The sequence below is a fragment of the Eulemur rufifrons genome, chromosome 2 (assembly GCF_041146395.1).
Source record: "Eulemur rufifrons isolate Redbay chromosome 2, OSU_ERuf_1, whole genome shotgun sequence".
Lineage (NCBI taxonomy): Eukaryota > Metazoa > Chordata > Mammalia > Primates > Lemuridae > Eulemur > Eulemur rufifrons.
This window is the reverse complement of record NC_090984.1, coordinates 14,864,619-14,880,774: the sequence shown is the minus strand read 5'-3', so window position 1 is coordinate 14,880,774 and position 16,156 is coordinate 14,864,619. Positions and strand designations below refer to the sequence as shown.

Genomic DNA, 16,156 nt, shown 5'->3' with positions numbered 1-16,156 from the left:
CATCAGAACCCCATCCAACCACAAGCAAAGGCCCACATCAGGACCTGTTATCCTTCCAAATCTACTCTCTCTCCCCATCCCTTCAGAGTAGGGCCCTTGCCCTGCGTTTCTCTCTCCAAAGGCCTCTCACGTGAACGGGCACTTCCAGGCTGGAAAAACATCTGTCCCTCCTGAGATAAGGAAAGGGTATGGGCGTCTAGCGCAGGGCTGGAGAGCAGGCAGACGCACTGGCCCACCCTCTGGCCTGGGTGCCCACGGGAACCAACACAGCATGAAACAAAGCCCTGAGGGGGAAGAGGGGACAGAGGAGATGCCTGCAGCCAGCACGGTTCTGGAAGGCAGAAAGGGGACAAGGGCAGGCTGGGCAAGGGGACAGGAAGCTGTGGCAGAGAGTCTGCCATGGGGTGCTGCAGGGTGGGGACAGCCTGGGCCTGGACAGGCTGGGGGGACGGCGGGAGTGAGGGTGAGAGCTAGAGGGGGAGAGGGTGACTGCTGGGGGCTGCGCTCCTTCTGGGGCGAGGGAGATGCTCTGCAATTAGAGCTGATGGAATCGGCAGTGATGGCTGTACAACTATGTGCACACACTAAAAGCACTAATTGTACACATTAAAAAGGTGAATTTTATGGTGTGTGAATTATGTCTCAATAAAGCAGTTATTTAAAAAAACAAAAAGGAAACCAAAAAGGCAAACTGCAAGGCTGTGTTTGGAACAACAGGCGTGGGGATTCCTCCCTCCCGCCTGCCCCCACCAAGAGCACAGGCAGTGTCGAGTTTCCCTGCGGGGAAACCCAGGCGGCTCCGTCTCCAGAGGAGAGCTGGCTGTTGGGGGGAGCACGGAAACTGGACTCCTGAGCAAAGCCCTCCTCATTTAGGAAACTAGGAGGCCCTCAGACCATCAAGCCTGTTGGGTAATGGAACACACCGTCCCATGAAAGAGCGCTCAGAAGGAATCCCCACCTGGGAGAAAGAGGCCAAGGAGATGGAAATAAGTTGCAGACCATAAAGGAACTTGAGAAAAAGAAAAAAGAAAAAATAAAGAAATAAATAACCTAGGAGTCAATGCCCTCGGATTCAAGGAGATACACCCAACAAATAAAACAAAGAAAGGGCTCGTAGATATTACAGATTTTTTACTTACAATTTTTTAATTCAGCAGCAAGACTAGGAAATAAAGGCAATCTCCCTGATAGTAGAGCAAAAAGATGCTTTTTTTAAAAAAGGTGAGACAAGAAGAAACAATTTGGCAGATTAGACAGACAGACAATGGCTACCATATTTAAGCACCCACCGAGCGTCAAGCGTGGGTCTCACCTTGGTTCACAGAATCTTCATGATCTTACACAGCAGAGACGATCCCTCTTGCTTTACAGGTGAAAAGACTCAGGCATAGAGAAGTTAAGTGACAAGCATCCCAGAAAGACAGAGGAAATAAACAGATGTGAGGAAACTGTCAAAGAAATAAAAAGACACTTTCCAGAGCTAACATGAAGGAACCAAATGTCACAAAACACAAAAAACAACGACAATAAAAATCCCACCACGTCATAAAGCAATGCCCTAACAAACACCCTAAATGCTTCTAGAGAAAAAAAATAGGTCCTGTGTAATGGAATGAGAACCCAGTGGCATCAGACTTTTCAGAGAGAATGAAGCAACGTTTGCAGAGCCCTAGGTGACAGCACAGGTGGACTAGTCCTCATCCCAAACGCTTGCGACCAGAAGTGTTCTGGATTTTGGATTTTTTCAGACTTGTGAATATTTGCATTCAGCTGGTTCAACATCCCTAACATGAAAAATCCTAAATCCAAAATGCCCAAATGAGCAGTTCCTCGGTAACGAGTCAGCAGCTCAAAAAGCTGTAGATTTCGGAGCATTTCCGATTTCGGATTTTCGGATTAGGGATACCCTACCTGTAATTCTCAAATCAGAAAATCACACCTGGCCAAACAATTCCTGAGTTGTGAGAAGAGAACACTGGCATTTTCAAACACGCTAGGATTCAGAGAGTTTGCTGCCCACACATCTTTCTTAGGAAATTTCTTAAGTAATTAATCTCTTGGGATATTACTTGAGAAACTGCTCTAGCAAAATGAGAAAATAAACCAAAACATAGGGCAATAAATCCCTCCAGGAGAGCAGTAGAGAAAACGTCCAGGGCAATGGCTAGAGGTGGCCTGGAGAAGGGTCCGTTGTGATTAGAGAAGTCAAAGGCAACCAGAGTGAAATACTCAGGGGGCAAGAAAAAAAAAGCCGTAATCCCAGCACTTTGGGAGGCCGAGGCGGAAGGATCACTTGAGCCCAGGAGTCGGAGGCTGCAGTGAGATGTGATGACGCCACTGCACTCCTGCCCGGGCAACAGCGGGAGACCCTGTCTCTTAAAAAAGAAAGTGGGGGTGGGCATAGCAGGGTCAAGGACACATAGGGGTACTTGTATCCTAATCTTCCTCCGTGGAGAGTCAGAAGACATTGACAAAAGCTGACAGTAGAAGAATCCATTAATTCATTCACTAAACACTTAGTAAGCACCTACTATATCTCCACAGGCACCAAGAATGTAGCTGCAAACAAACAGACACAACTCTTTTCCTTGGAGAGAGATGGGCAAGATAAATAAGTAATACACATAATATGCAAAGATGGTGCTAAAGAGAAAAATAAACCAAAACCAGAAAAAAAGGCTAAGAGGCATGTGGCTGTGTAGGCGTACTGGGCGAAGAAACTGCGATTTAGCCCCAGCAGCCAGAGGACTCCCTAAAAAGGGTGCCGTGGGACTGTGAGGGACCTCAAAGGTAAACAGGCTCACGTCATCATTCAAAGTCACAGAGACACACAATGTAAGAGCGAGTCACTGCACTATAAAAAACTTAGAGGAGAGGGTGGGGAAAGGGGTAGTTTGAGATAAATTACAACCTTTCAAGCTGGCAAGTCAATAAACATTATTTACATTTGAAAAATCAAGAAATAAGAAATAAATTAGCTAATGTTAAAAACACGATCCAGGCCGGGCGAGGTGGCTCACACCTGTAATCCTAGCACTCTGGGAGGCCGAGGCGGGTGGATCGCTCAAGGTCAGGAGTTCAAGACCAGCCTGAGCAAGAGCGAGACCCCGTCTCTACTAAAAATAGAAAAAAATTATATGGACAACTAAAAATATATATATATAGAAAAAAAATTAGCCGGGCATAGTGGTGCATGCCTATAGTCCCAGCTACTCGGGAGGCTGAGGCAGGAGGATCGCTTGAGCCCAGGAGTTTGAGGTTGCTGTGAGCTAGGCTGACGCCACGCACTCACTCTAGCCTGGGCAACAAAGTGAAACTCTGTCTCAAAAAAAAAAAAAAAAAAAAAAAAACCACAATCCAGGCCAGGTGTGGTGGCTCATACCTGTAGTCCCAGCTCTCTGGGAGGCTGAGGCGGGAGGATTGCTTGAGGCCAGGAGTTTAAGACCAGCCTGGGCAACATAGCAAGACCCTCACCTCTACAAAAAATGGAAAAATTATCCAGGCGTGGTGGTGTGCACCTGTAGTCCCAACTACTCAGGAGGATCACTTGAGCCCAAGAGCTGGAGGCTGCAGTGAGCTGTGATCACATCACTGTACTCCAGCCTGGGCACTCTAGAGCAAAAACCTGTTTCAAAAAAATAAAATAACATAAAATAAAATAAAAACACGATCCAGAAAGGGCTAGAAAGATTGCCCCTGGGTGGTAGGACCAAGGAGCACATGGGGAATGGCAACTTTGTACGTTACATGTTTCTGTTGTTTGATTTGTGATAATGTGGAACATTTGATATATAAAAGATACTTTTTCAGTACATCAAGTATCATTCCAGAGGCTGCAGCCCTGCAGTCAGTTCACTGGCTCTGAGTCCAGCAGAGTTTTACTCAATGCAACAAATAGCAAACTGGGTGTTTACTCCGATGCATCCAATGCAGGCACCCTCTGCACACTGGCTGCAGGGACAGACTTTGCAACCAGCAGGGTCCAGCTACTAATCTAAAGGCTGCCCACAAACTGCCACTTGGGGAGAAGGAGCCTCAGCCATCACCCCATTTCCAGGGACTTGGGGCTCGGAGAACGTGCTGCTTCTGCGTGACCTCAAGCAGACGACTGGGCTGCTCTGTGACCTCTGCTTCCACACCCACCTCCCAGGGATTCTGAGAGGCCCCACAAGGCAGGGTAGTCAACAGGAACACAAAGCTTGGAGCAGAGAGAAAGTGTGAGGGACGCAGACCGCCATCAATGTTACCTCAAGGAGTTGCTTGGTTACTGACAAGGCAGGGAATGAAGCTGAAATAAACAGTTTCAAAGTGGACAGAAACCACCGTCCAAGGCCCATCCCTGTGCTCCGGGGACAGAGGGAAGGGGAGGAGACGAGAGAGGGACACAGTGAGGAAGAGCTGAAGTGGGTGCTGCAGGAGACAGCCAGGCGCCCGGCCCAGGGGAGGAGGGCAGCCCCGGTTTCTGCTCCATGAAAGCAACCTCCTCGAATGGGTGTGGCCGTGGCCAATAAAAACAGACAGCCTCAGACCCGCCCACGGGCCAGCTTGCGGACCCCTTCAAAGCACAGGCAGGCAGCCTGCCCCCTGAGCCTGTTTCCCCATCTGCAACAGAGGGCTGTGGTGAGAATGAAACGCGATCCTGCATACGAAAAGAGCTTAGCAGGAAGTGCTCCGGAGATGGCATGTGTTCTCATTACTGAGGTGCTTTATAAATATCTGCGTCCTCAGGAGCCATAGCTGCCATCCTCTAAGAGGCCGAGGAAGGAAGGAAGGAAAAGAGGAGAAGGTGAAGCCTTAGGAAAGGGGAAACGAGATGGAAAGGAATAGCCAAAGACTGATGGAAGGAACCAGAAGAAAAAGAAATGGCTCCTGCGTCACTAGGAATCTTGGGTGGACGTCCCTTTGGAAGCACAAGTTTCCGCTTCTGTAACATCTGGCACTTCTACACTAGACTGTAAGCCACTTGTAAGCACAGGGCCGGGGTCCCCAGGGCTTCAGCCCAAGAACGTCACACTTGTGCCCAGCTCAGCCTGTGACCCCCCGGAACCACCTGGACCCTCGTGCTGCCAGGCAGAGGGGTCGGCAGCCCGCAGCGGCTCTCCCACTGTGAACCCCTTTGTTAAGGAAAGTCCTTCGTTCCCTTACTAATACGTCCACTCAAAGAGCACCTACTGGGCCTCTGCGACATGCCATGCTCTGGGCTCCACACTGGGGACTCAATGGTCTGAAAACCAGACATGGCCCCGGCCCCCACGGAGCTCCCAAGACCATCAACCTCAAATTCCCCACCCCGCCTTCCCCCAGGGTCACTTCCCCGGGAAGTCCCTCTGATCATAAACTGGGTGAGTTCCCGCCTCGCTGCCCCATCAGATTGTGCCCTCTAGGGAGGCTCAGGCCACCACACCACGGCTGGAGATGCTGGCGGAATACATGACTGCAGTATCTGTGTTTAACCAATGGCAGCCTGATGCCTGAAGCGGAGCAGGGGACATATAAGAGACAAGACAGCAGTGATATGAGCTGCTTGGATTCTTTCTGCCCCAAATATTATGCATTCTTAAAATGGCACCCCAACCAAACTCAGGCCCAGTAAGCAGTTTCCTGATTACTCACAGCTGGGTTAGGTCACCTTCCCATGCACTAGCAACCGGTTACATTCTCCAGCTCCTTCTCAGAGCCCGGGTCTAACTGATGACACGACAGACAGCCACCACCTCCCTTCAGAGTTTCCTACAACTGAGTCAACAGCAGGAGGAGGAGTGGCTCGGATGCCCTCACACTGTGGGATGAGCCAGAAGCTCCCTGCATGGGGGTCCTGCTGCTCCCGGAGGGCCGGATGGGGACAGGACTCTGCAGGAGTGAAGTCACATGGGTCAGTGCCACAGGGACTCAAGGCTGGGAGCCACTCACCGCGTCTGGGCTTGGGGAAGCTGTCGTGCAGCCAGAAGACCACCTTCTCCACGAAGTGCTGGATCTCACATTGCTCGGGGCCGCGGACAAACACCATCCAGTCGTGGGTGAACCCCTCCGTGGTGGGCTTCTTGCGCAGTTGGGCACGGTGCCCCAGCTCTAACCTGACCTGGACAGTGCACTGGAGGGAGAGAGAGGCGGGAACGGGGTCAGCACAAGGCCCAGAGCAGGGGTTGCCGGCTGTCCTGCCGCCTCACCTATCGGGCACTTTCAAAGCTGGGCACATTCAATAGAAAGACTCCGAGAGAGGCGATACGCTCCCAAACCAGCACAGAGAACGGGCACAGCTGCGCCCTCTCCCCTCGGCAAGCCCACGCAGGCCCTGAGTGTCCTTCCCCTCCCCCCTCCTCCGTCCCACCCGCACAGCCTCCTGGCTGGTGCTCGAATCAGCCCAGCTCATGCCTGCCTCTGGGCCACAGCACTGCAGTTCCCTCTGCCTGGACTTCCCACGCTGGCGTTTCTCTTGTCCCTGAGCTCTCAGCTTGAGCGTCACCTCCCTGACCACCCTATCCGAAAGCACCCACCACAAACCGCGTCATCTCATCACGGCGAAGTCCTTCCTTCTTAGCATTCCTCACCATCAGAAACCACCTTGCTAATGGCTGCGCCTGCTCGGCTCTCACAGGGGACTCCGTCTGGAGCTGGAACCCCCACCAAGATCTCCCTGAATACGACAGTGCAACCGCAGGGCAGTCATCTCACATCACAGATGCGGAAACCGAGGCTCCAAGAGCGAGCTGCTAAGCAGGACGCATGAGGTCGCAGGGACCAGTGAGGAGCAGGGACCAGATCCGAGCCTGGGTCTGCGTAACCCGAGGGCGGGCTCACTTGCCCACTCCATCTCCTTCCTGGCCAAGCCACCTGAGCACTTTGAGCCAAGCACTTTCATCCCCACCCATCCTGGAGGACCCTTGAGATCCCCTAAGTTGTCAGCTCAAACCGTGGCAGGACGGATGGTTCTAGTGAGAACAGAGAGGCGAGCCCATAGCCACCTGGTGACAGGTCCCCACAGCAGTCAAGCTCCCTTCACCACGCACGAGAGTGAGTTTCTGCCCTGAAATGTAAGGCAGCGCAGGCCCGTTCCACTCCACCAAGCACAAAGCCACAAGCCTTCGAAGCACTCTGAATACCTGGGTTGGCCAAAACCACTGACAGGGAACCTACGGCAAACATCCACCCTGGTCTGTGACAACCTCCCCAGGCTTTTAATAGATACAGCACAGACACCTCGTATCAAATACAAGAAAGTTACAAAATGAAGCAGAGGCCAAGTGGACACTTGTACACTTGTTTCTAAGTGCTGAGATAACCAGGAGTGAGGCAGGCTGTGGCGTGAGTTCCACACTTCCCAGTGAAACTCCCACAGAGCAGCCCGCTAGGGCCGCGCAACAGTCAGCTCTCGACTGCGCCTTCCAACCCTCCTGCTCGCCACCAACTGCCCACGTGCGTCCCTGCTGCTGCAATCCTGCAATGGCTCCCGTACCTGTTTCTAGTCTGGAATTCCAAGGCCCTGCTAAGACCCATTGCCAATGGTTGAGTGCTCCAGCGCCCGACTGGCTTCCCTCCCTCTCTGCCCTCAGTTGTCACTCGATGAAAGCTGCACAGACGGATTCTACTGTCCCCCCCATCCTTCCCCGCCCCCCACCCCCATTTTAAAGCTCTGACAACTTATGACTCCCTCAGAATCAAGCCCAAGCCCCTCGGCACACCTCCCATCTTCCACGCGTGTGTCTCCTCAGGTCTGAAATGCTCATCTTCCTTTCACGGTTTAACCCTTCTGAAGTCAGGATGCATTTACAGTCCATGGGCAAGGTTCATGTTTTGAGCCCCCCCCCCACCCACCGTGTGCGTGCACACACACAGAAGTCGTTCCTAAGCTGATGGCATGTCTTCGAGTCCCAGAACTGAGAAAACACAGGAAACGCACACGCCCTGTGTTCCAGCTCAATCTGACGCTGGCCAGCCTGAAACACTCCGGGAATGTCCACTCCTGTCTGCCTTCGTTTCTTCTAACCCTGCAGCTAGGGGTGCCCTAAACCCATCCTGAAACTCTACTCATCTCTCCGTCCCAGCCTGTGTGCTACGTTCCCCAGGGCCCTTTCTGACCCACACTAGAGATCAACCGTGCCCTCTCGGTCTCCACAGCACCCCCTTCGTCCTGTCCCTCACTCCTGGGCTGTTTACTGCTGTCCCCGGAGGCCCCTGTGAACACTTTGGCAGCAGGGACCACATCTCGTTCGTTCTCTTAACTTCTACCTTGGAACTACCTGAGGCCCCAAAACACTGGATTAATTAAACCAGAGAGCATTCCAGGTCAGGGAGTTCTCAGTGGTGCTTCCCAAGAGGAAGGGCCAAAGTGGCAGATAAGGACAGAGAGGTTCCAGTCATGGCAGAGCTGGCAAGAGAGGCTTTGGGCTCTGAGTGTGCAGCAAGCCAGGTGTAAGAAATAAGGCGGAGGATGGATGCAATTTAAAATATTAACTTAAAAATGTTATACACAATAACTATGTATAACTTTACTTGTCAATTAAAAAATTAGTTAATTGAAAAACAATACAGCAGAAAGAGTTCCCCTGGCTCAGGACAATTGTCCCTTTGGGGCTCTGCAGGGAAAGGGAGCGGGGACTCACTAGGGACCAGGCACACTGCAGAGAGAGGCGGGGACCTGAGCGGAACGTCCGGATCGGACACAACAGAAATGAGGACCAATGAGAAGTGGATGACGGAGACGAGGAAATTCGGTTTGAGTCAAAGTCCTCTGGCAATCTGTGTACCGCCTGGGGGAGGCAGACTAGGGCAGACAGGCGAGCAGTCCAGCGAGCCCAGACGACACAGGGGAAGTGGCTGGGAAAAGAGATAAATAAGCCATGCACAGTGGCTCATGCCTGCAATGCCAACTCTCTGGGAGGCCGAGGCAGGAGGATGGCTTGAGGTCAGGAGTTTGAGGCTGCAGTGAGCTACAATGACATCACTGCACTCCAGCCTGGGTGATAGAGCGAGACTCTGTCTCAAAGGGGGGAAAAAGAGAGAGAGAGAGATTAAATAGAGCCCAGAATAGGGGGAACTGGCAAGACATGAGGGTGGAGGAGATTCGAACAACTCCAAGATCCAGGCAGCAGGGAGGACAGCAACAGTAGGAGGGGCAGGGATGGGAGCTCAGGTGCCCTTATAAACCCCAGGTGCTGAGCATTTGTGGAATTCAGGTGAAAATGCCCAGCCAAAAGCTAGAGACGAGGTCTGAACGTCTGGATAAACAAGTGATACTCAAATCAACCGCAAGCCTCTATTTGAATAGCGCTGCATATAGAGACCGTTCAACACAAACAAACCCAAAACAATATTTATATTACCCCTAATAGGCTGTAATCACCATGTGCGCTTGCAGACATGGGCCTCTGCTTTCCTCCCTGACCTGTGCTCATGCTGAGAGACAGGAAGACAAACTCTCAGTTGCCGGGAGAGTTACAGGTGAAAACTAAACATATATCATCCGAACATCGCCGCCACTGCGCTGGCAAGTGGCTTCTGCTTCTGAGAGGTAACTCCTACATAATGATACCGTCTTCTAGGGATGACTTATTCAATCTGGCTGCTCAGACCGCTGCTGACTTCCCAGCATTTTTGATGACATGGAGTTCCTACCCAGGGCACACAGGCAGCAGAGCAGTTGTTGTGAAAGCACGAAAGACCACAGTTCCAAGGGAGACGGGGAGAAATGTGAGCACCAGAACTCAGCCACCGCAGCCAAAGTAAACAGGAAGGTTCCGAGGCAGCAATGGGTGATCTTTGCAGCCGGTAGGCCGTGCCCAAAGCACTGCCCAGCCGACATCTATGCCCCGGGGCTGGCGCCAGCTTCAGCCTCAACACCCCTGGTTAAGGGCACACCGCAGACTCAGCCAACAGATTCAAGGTCCCAGCACCCAGCCTCTGCACTCTGGGACCTTCTCCCCCAATGCTGGAGTCTTCTAAGAAATGAAGATGATGGGGTAATACAGATTCTGTGCCATTGTAGTAAAAATAAAAAGCAATCTCTGATTCAGTGAGACACTCGAGGTACATTCACTGGAGGCAAGAAGCTAAGCCTCAGCCAAGTACTCGGACTTGTCAAGTCATGAGAATGTATTAGCACAGCTAAGCCAATTCCACGGCCAAGGGTTACGCCCCTCCTTCCTCCACTCCACCTGGACGCCTTCCCTGGCCATTAGAACCAAAGAATTGAAGCAAATCAATTAGCTGTTTCTCCAGGAAGGGTGCCTGGCCGACGAGGTCAACTGACAGGCTGAGCTCTCGAGGACATCTTGGAATGAATGAACCTGGCTCGTCAGTAGCTGTCCCCTGGCTTGCTCACATGGCAGCCTCAACCCCAGCAAGTTCCTTCAAGGCCCCAGGACCGCCTGCTGCATGGAGACCACTTCGAGGAACCTCCAGAATGGGTGGCTGGAAATGATCCCGGGGGCTCGGCCTCAGCGGCTGCCACTTCCCTACACCTCTTGTATCACCCTGTCGTCCACCCCCCAACAGAAGCCCAGAACACAGGGGAACATTCCATGACCGCCCCAGAAAGCATCAGCCGTTTTACACGTTCAGAAATCATCAGAAAGACAGTGCACAGGGGAAGCGGCACAAAGCCTGTGAGGGCCATCTGGGGACAGTTAGGTGTGGGCAGAGGGCCTCAACTGGGACACTGTCCTCTCTCCAGGCCAGCTGGCAGAGGGCACTTGGAACTAAAGGGCCCAAATCCTAAATCAGACCAGCAAGGCAAACGGATCCTAGCGGGCGGCTTCCCAGGCACTTCTGCACTAACAAGCACAGATCTTTCCAGGTGTGGATGCAACAGCCTCACCTGGCAAAGAGAAAGGTGCCCACCTTGTTCCAACAGCTCCTTCGAGTCCAAGCCCTTTCCTCACTCAACCATCCCGCTCCCCGCAAGCCCTGCCCTAAGCCTGGGCCCCAGAAGGCAGGTCTTTAACAGCTAGTTTATCTGTTAAAATTTCCCCTAATTTTCTGGTGGGAATACTTTTCAACAGATGCCCTTTCCTCTGGGAACTCACATTTACCAAGTGGTATAATTATGCCTGGAGTTTAACTATTGCCTCTAATTCCCTCTGATGCATCAATCCCCTCCCCTCCCAGGAGAAGGGCACACTGAAGAAGAGTCTTTTCCCTCTTCAGCCTGAATTAGCTTCGAGGTCCTCCTGGACCTAGCGCGGTTGCTGGCAACAGGACCCACACGCGCACAATTGGGAAAAGGTGATGGGGTTTGCGCCATCCGCGGAGCAAGGGCAAACCAAGATCAGATAAAATACTCTTGGCGGAACTTTCTCCCTCCAGGCCCAGCGGGGGGTTCTTGGGGGTAGCCACGGAATTAGGATGTTTGAAAGATGGGAATCATGGATTTCCTCTGTGACAGTCCTCTAAAACAGAAAACAGGGACCTCTCACTGACAGCTGCCCGAGGCCCTGGTCTTCCAACCACTGGCAATCGGGGGCCTGGTGGCCAGCACAGGTGGTCCCCTTCCTTGTCCCTCCGACTCAGGGCACAAGGTTAATGACAACGGGACAAGAAGGGGTTTGATGAATTTCTCTCTGGAAACTCTCTAAGGATGGGTGGGCAAACCATGTGGATATCCAAATACACCAAACTGTCAGGAGAAGCCGGGACAGAGGACTTCTGCACAAGGTACTCACAGACGTACAGTGTGCCGAGTGTCTCCCAAGTTCTCCGGGGGCGGTGGGGGGCAGTCTTGGAGAATATTTTGAATCTGCACAACCCCAGTTAAGTCATCTGTCATCAGACCAGGTGCGCCTGGTTGCAAAGGGACTCTTATTTAACCAGCAGTTGGCAAAACTGAGTGCAAAACCTTGCATTAGACACTAGAGATACATCGGGAAACAGGACTCTGGTCCCTGCTCTCGAGTACTTTACGATACAATAACTTAAGGACAGAAAATTGGCAGGTCGACTTTCCAGGCAATAGTTTTAGCACTGGGAGCAGGGGAGGAAATCTGTCACCCTCAAGTCAGCGCCCTGGGTAGTTCCAAGCTTTTCTATGATAGGTTTGGAGAAAGAATCCTACCAGGCCTTGACCTGTCTCTCGGGACTTCCTGGGCCTGCGTTTCTACGTCTGTAGAATGGGCAGCTGGCAGCTGCTTGAGGCCACCGCTATCAGAAACAAATCTTCCCTTCCAAAGAGGACCAAGACAAGGTGGTGCTCTCAAATCCAAACTCAGGAGACACTGAAGAATTAGCAAGCGGCAATGTGACCATCTGATTTGCCTGGGCTGCCCCGCCCCAGGTGTCAGGCCTAGTCCTCTGTGAAGGGGGCACTCCCTGGTCCCTTTGGAGAACACAACCACCCGGACGCAGACACCACCTCCCAGCTCTCCGGCAACCCCGGTCCCAGTGACCGGCTCCCGGATCCTTCCCCAATCTTTTCCACATCTGCTTGGCCTTATCCATGTCACATCCCAGTTCCTGCCTCCCCCCTCCTTGGAGATAAACCACACTCCTTCCAGACACAACCCTTAAGTGAGTGAAGAACTCAATCATCCCCTTGCCAAAAAAATAACACAAAAACCACACACAAAACCAGCACAGGTTTGAGGGGCAGGCAGGGAATGAAACATGTGGGTTAGGGTTGGGGCAAGGAAACCCAAAAAGACTGTTTCCTGGCCGTGGAATGTCAATGCTAAGAAGTTGAGAGCCCAGAGCAAACTGGGAAATCCCACTTCTTAGCAGTATCTGAAAGTCCTAGAGGAAAGTAAAACATGCAAGAGAAGAGAGAATCGAAGCCTCCAGAAGCCAGTCACTTTCCACTCAGTCACACTGCTCCCACTATAATAAAGCATTTACAGGTTTGTGGCATCTGGGGGGGAGGGGGGGAGGCCGGGATTCTGCTGGATTCAAAGCATTTTCCTGGAGCCAAAAGTCGTGCTGGGGCGCTCCCCACCAACTCACCTACTTGGGTAAAAGACACCATTTTCTGCTCTTTCCCCAGGGGCCTCTGGCTCTGCCCAGAAGGGACAGAGTTCTTGGGCCTCTCTCAAATTTGCATGCAATCACAGCTGGGGAAGGAGAATGAGTCTTTGGGTCCACGCACACTTCCCTCTGGGACCGGCTTCCCTTGCAAATACTTCTGCAAAGATGTAGACCAGCATTGTCCGGTGGAACTTTCTGCAATGATGGAAATGCCGGGTCCATGCTACCCAGCGAGGTGGCTGGCAGCTCAGTAGTGGTGGTTACTGAGCACTTAAAATGCGGCTGGTGTGACCAAGGAACTAAATTTTTCATTGTAGTTTAAATTTAAAGTAACCACAGGTGCCGGTGGCTGTCCCACTGGGCAGTGCAAATGTAGCTCTCCCTGATGTTAACCTGAACCAAGACCTTTATTTCCCTCTGTCACAGACCAAGAATGCCACGTATTTCCAAGTGACAGCCGCCCAGACTTCCACAGCCTAGCACATCACAAGGAGAAAGGACACACTTCAAACGAAGACGTCACCCCTGGAAACTCAGGGGTGAGAGTTGGGGCCACACTCTACGCCTTTGTGGTACCCAACAAGACTTTCCCAGAGGTGGGCTTCGTTGAAAGCAGACACTGGAGGTACATTTTGCTCGGGTTTTTAACTCAATACAGATTAGAAGCAAGAAGCTCTGTCCCTTCAAAGAAAATCAGCTCATACCATGCTGTGGAAATCCACGAATCAACTGCTGGAAAACTCTTCTTTCCCTCTTGAGAGACAGGCAGCAACACCAAAGCCAAAAAGGAAACCATGGCTAGTGGGTGCCAGAAACACAAACCCCCCGCCTCAGTGACCCTGTGCCACAGGCGGCAGGATGGGCAGGAGAGAGGCCCCTTGCCTCTCACCCCAAAACCACACCGTGCCTTACCAGACAGAGCCGCCTCAGTGGCGCCAGAGCCAGGGACGCCCCAACCTGCCCTCGCTAACGGCGGAGATTTCAGCCGCCACCCCCACAGCACCCTTCTTGGCCTCGTGCCCCTGAAAGTTGGGGCAGCAGGGACCAGGGAAGAAATGACCCCATGTTGGGGGCAGCCGTGGTTCTAGGCTTGAGAGCGAGGGGAAGGGGCCTGGGTATCGAAGAAGAGGCAACAGAGTTAGGTGAAGGGTGTGCCAGGGGCCAGAAAGGCCTCGGGTTTAAGAGAACCAACACAGATCAAACGGAAGGAGCTGTCAGGAGAGCACAGGGAGGGGAACCCACCCTGGGTTTGGACTGAGGCTCTAGGATCTTGGGGAAGGAACAAGAAATGAGGCGGAGGGAGGGAGGGGGCCGGGGCTGAAACACGCATCAGGTGGAGGTGCCGGGATGAATGGGAAACCCTGAACCTAAGGAGAGCCGAGTGGTTCCACAGAGATTGCAGGACTGAGAAGCCAGGGACCAGATTGAGGAGAGAGATCTGGATTGGGGTTGAATGTGGCAAAGCACAAATCAGGATCCCAGGGGCAAAGAGGGCCCAAGCTGACGGGAACGGCGGGCAGTTGGTGTCTGAAGGGTTTGGGGGCTCCAGGTCGGAGAAGAAACTGCCCCTGGTCCTGGTCTCAGAGAAGACGTGAAAGAGACAGCCCCTCAGGCACTGGGGTCTGAGGGAGGGTGAGGAGGGCCTGAAACCAGAGGGGAGCTGAGGCAGGAGGGTGCCTCCTAGGAGTCTGAAGAAGTGAACCCAAGTCCAAAGGAAGGGGGCACTAAACTGGACTGAGTTCTTGTAGCTAAAGAGGAAAGGCTGGGTCCCAGGAAGTCAGAGGGAGCTCAAGCTGGGGCCAGTGTGTGAGGGGAAAGGGATGCTCCAACTGAGGCAGGGGCAGGCGCAGGTAGGGCATGAGGGAAAGGAAAGCTCAGGCTGGGCCTGGGCTCAACGAAGGGAAAGGCTGCAGACCAGGGTTCCAGGGGTCCTGCAGGGACTCAAACGTGAGCTAAAGTTTAAGGGAGGACAGGTGGCAGGTTAGGGGGTCAGGGAGGTTGAGGCAACTCAGGACGAAGGGTCCAGAGAGGAAAGGACACACAGGCTGGCCCTGGACCCAAAGGGGTGCAGGACAGATCCGGGGAGTGGGAAGGGTCCCGAGAGGGGTCCGAGGAGGCTCTGGGCCGGGCTGGGATCCCGAGAGTTGGATGTGGAGACTCTGGGTCAGGCTGGAGTTCCCAGGAGCGTCCCAGGAGGTTCTGGCTGAGACTGGGGCTCTGAGAGGGATCCCAGGGCGCTGTGGGCCAAGCTGGGCTCCCCAGGGGCGTCCCAAGGGGCTCTGGGCCGGGCTGGAGTCCCGAGGCCGGCCGTGGGGACTCTGGGCCAGCCTAAGGTCCTCAAGGGGGTCCGAGGCGCCCCGGCCGGGCAGGGGTCGCGGATGGGGGAGGGGCGCCCCCGCCCCACATAAAGGCCCGGGGAGCGGCGGGCTCGCACAAAGCGGGGCAGACAGACGCGGGGCGAGGGCGGGGAGGCCGGGACCGGGGCGGGCCGGGCGGGCGGGCGGAGGGAGAGAGGGGGCCGGGCGGGCTGCGCCGGGGCGGCGCGGCCGCTCCTCACCTGATTGTCCATGGCTGGCGCCCCGCCCCGCCCCCGGGCCCCGCGTCGCTCGCCGCCGCCGCCGCCGCCGCCGCCGCTCAGCGCCGCCCCGCCGCCCTCATTGTCTGTCAAGCGCCGCCGCCGCCGCCGTCGCCGCCGCTCCCGGCCGCCCGCCCGCCCGCCAGCCCCGCGGAACCGGAAACCACCGCCAGTCCGGGTCGCGCACCGACCACGGGCCCCCGCCGCCGAATCGGGCCCGCCGCCCCGACGGACAGCCACCTAGCCCAACCGGCGGCGCGAACGGCCGCTCGTCGGGCGGGATTTCCGGCCTGGCGGGGGCCTGCCGGGCTGCGGTCGGAGGGACGAAGCCCGCAGCCAATGGGAAGGCGGGAGCGGGGGGGCGGGAGGAGGGAGGGAGGGAGGCGCGAGGCGAGCCGGGCCGAGCGGAGCGCGAAGTGTGCGCCGCACGTGGAGGGGGGCGGGGGCGGCCTGGAGCGCCGCGCCTGCGCGCTGCGGCCCGCAGGGGGCGCTGCCGCGTGGCCGCCACATCCCAGGGCGAAAGCCTCCTGGGGCCGCAGACGAGGTTGCGGGTTCGAGGTCCGGGCAGGGAGCCTCAGGGACGCTTTTGTTTCCTGGTCACGTGTGGCTACTGTGAGATGGAATGAGCCCCTG

General features: G+C 54.4%; 1 protein-coding gene across 2 annotated transcripts in view; it reads right to left on the bottom strand.

Annotated features, from left to right (window-relative positions):
* Positions 1-15,569, bottom strand: part of MLLT1 (MLLT1 super elongation complex subunit) — a 61,100-nt gene extending 45,531 nt beyond the window's left edge. For both annotated transcript variants that reach the window (XM_069479648.1, XM_069479658.1), the window contains exons 1-2: positions 15,506-15,569; positions 5,911-6,091 (exon numbers count right to left, since the gene is read on the bottom strand). In XM_069479648.1, coding sequence (XP_069335749.1) covers positions 5,911-6,091; positions 15,506-15,517 — 193 coding nt within the window. In that variant the 5' untranslated portion in view covers positions 15,518-15,569. The remainder of the gene's footprint in view (positions 1-5,910; positions 6,092-15,505) is intronic.
* Positions 15,570-16,156: the final 587 nt, after the last annotated feature.